Source organism: Lagopus leucura, unplaced genomic scaffold, assembly GCF_019238085.1.
Source record: "Lagopus leucura isolate 7727_CA_CO unplaced genomic scaffold, USGS_WTPT01 33851-0_obj-0_obj, whole genome shotgun sequence".
In the NCBI taxonomy this organism is placed as follows: domain Eukaryota; kingdom Metazoa; phylum Chordata; class Aves; order Galliformes; family Phasianidae; genus Lagopus; species Lagopus leucura.
In genome coordinates this window covers 1-1,140 of record NW_024963352.1, presented here as the reverse complement: position 1 = coordinate 1,140, position 1,140 = coordinate 1, and the positions used below count along the sequence as shown (strand labels likewise).

General features: G+C 63.6%; 1 protein-coding gene across 1 annotated transcript; it reads left to right on the top strand.

Moving 5' to 3' along the window:
- Nucleotides 1–521: 521 nt before the first annotated feature.
- RPL28 (ribosomal protein L28) lies at nucleotides 522–1,134 on the top strand (the record flags this gene model as incomplete). The annotated part of the gene is made up of 3 exons (XM_042891287.1): nucleotides 522–623; nucleotides 761–933; nucleotides 1,051–1,134. Coding segments are annotated over exons 2-3 (165 nt in total), but the record flags the coding sequence as incomplete, so codon positions are not given.
- Nucleotides 1,135–1,140: the final 6 nt, after the last annotated feature.

Here is a 1,140-nt window from a genome sequence, read left to right as displayed (position 1 = left end):
AGAGCCCTGTAGAGCCCCCATAATGCCCCACAGGGACCCATAGAAGCCCCACAGAGACCCTACAGCGCCCCACAGTGGCCGCACTGGAAACAACAGTGCCCCATGGAGAGCCTACAAAGACCCACAGGGACCCAGAGCACCCCATAGTGGCCATGCAGAGAACAGCAGCGCCCTACAGAGACCAAGAGCGCCCCATAGTGGCCATACAGGGAATAGCAATGCCCCATAGAGACCCAACAGTGACCCATAGAGACCCCACAGAGACCCTAGAGAGACCCACCGCTCCCCATAGAGACCCTACAGGGACCCATATAGACTCACTACCCCATAGTGTCCCATAGAGTTCCCGAAAACCCCGCAGTGCCCCACAGATTCACCCCAGAACCCCATAGCGCGCCCCTTTGTGATCGGAGAACGGGGATTGACGAAGGGAGACGAAGATTTCCGAACGGCGGGCGAGGATTGGCGAAGTGAGGGCGGGGATCGCCGAAACGAGACGAGAGATTTCCGAACGCCGGGCGGAGATTCCCGAACAGAGACCGGAAGTCGCCGAACCGAGGGTGTGTTGGCCGGAACCGCCCACTCAAAACTCTTTCCGCTTCCGGCGGTGGAGGAGAGCGGAGGTACCGCGTGGAGCTGCGGGTGGAGCGGGGCCGTAACCGAGCCGGGGGGAGCGGCGGGCGGGGGGAGGCGGCTCCGGGCCGCCCCACGTTACCGCACGGACCCCGCGTTGGCGCTCAGGTCGCGTTTTGCCCCGTAGGTCTCGTAGCTCCGTTCCGATTGCGGTAGGCCCCGTAGGCCGCAGCGAAGCCGGGACCCACAGTAGAAGCTGCTGCCGCCCTCCGCAGCGCCATGTCGGCCCACCTGCAGTGGATGGTGGTGCGGAACTGCTCGAGTTTCCTCATCAAACGCAACCACCAGACCTACAGCACGGTGAGCGCGGAGCCCCGTGGATCCTTTCTGTTCCCCTTCCAGGACCTCGCAGGCCCACCCAGATCCCCCATTTCCCCCCCCCCCAGGACCCCCATAACTCCCCATTCCTCCGCCCAGGAACCCAACAACCTGAAATCCCGCAACTCGTTCCGTTACAACGGCTTGATCCACCGCAAGACGCTGGGCGTGGAACCGGCTCCGGACGGC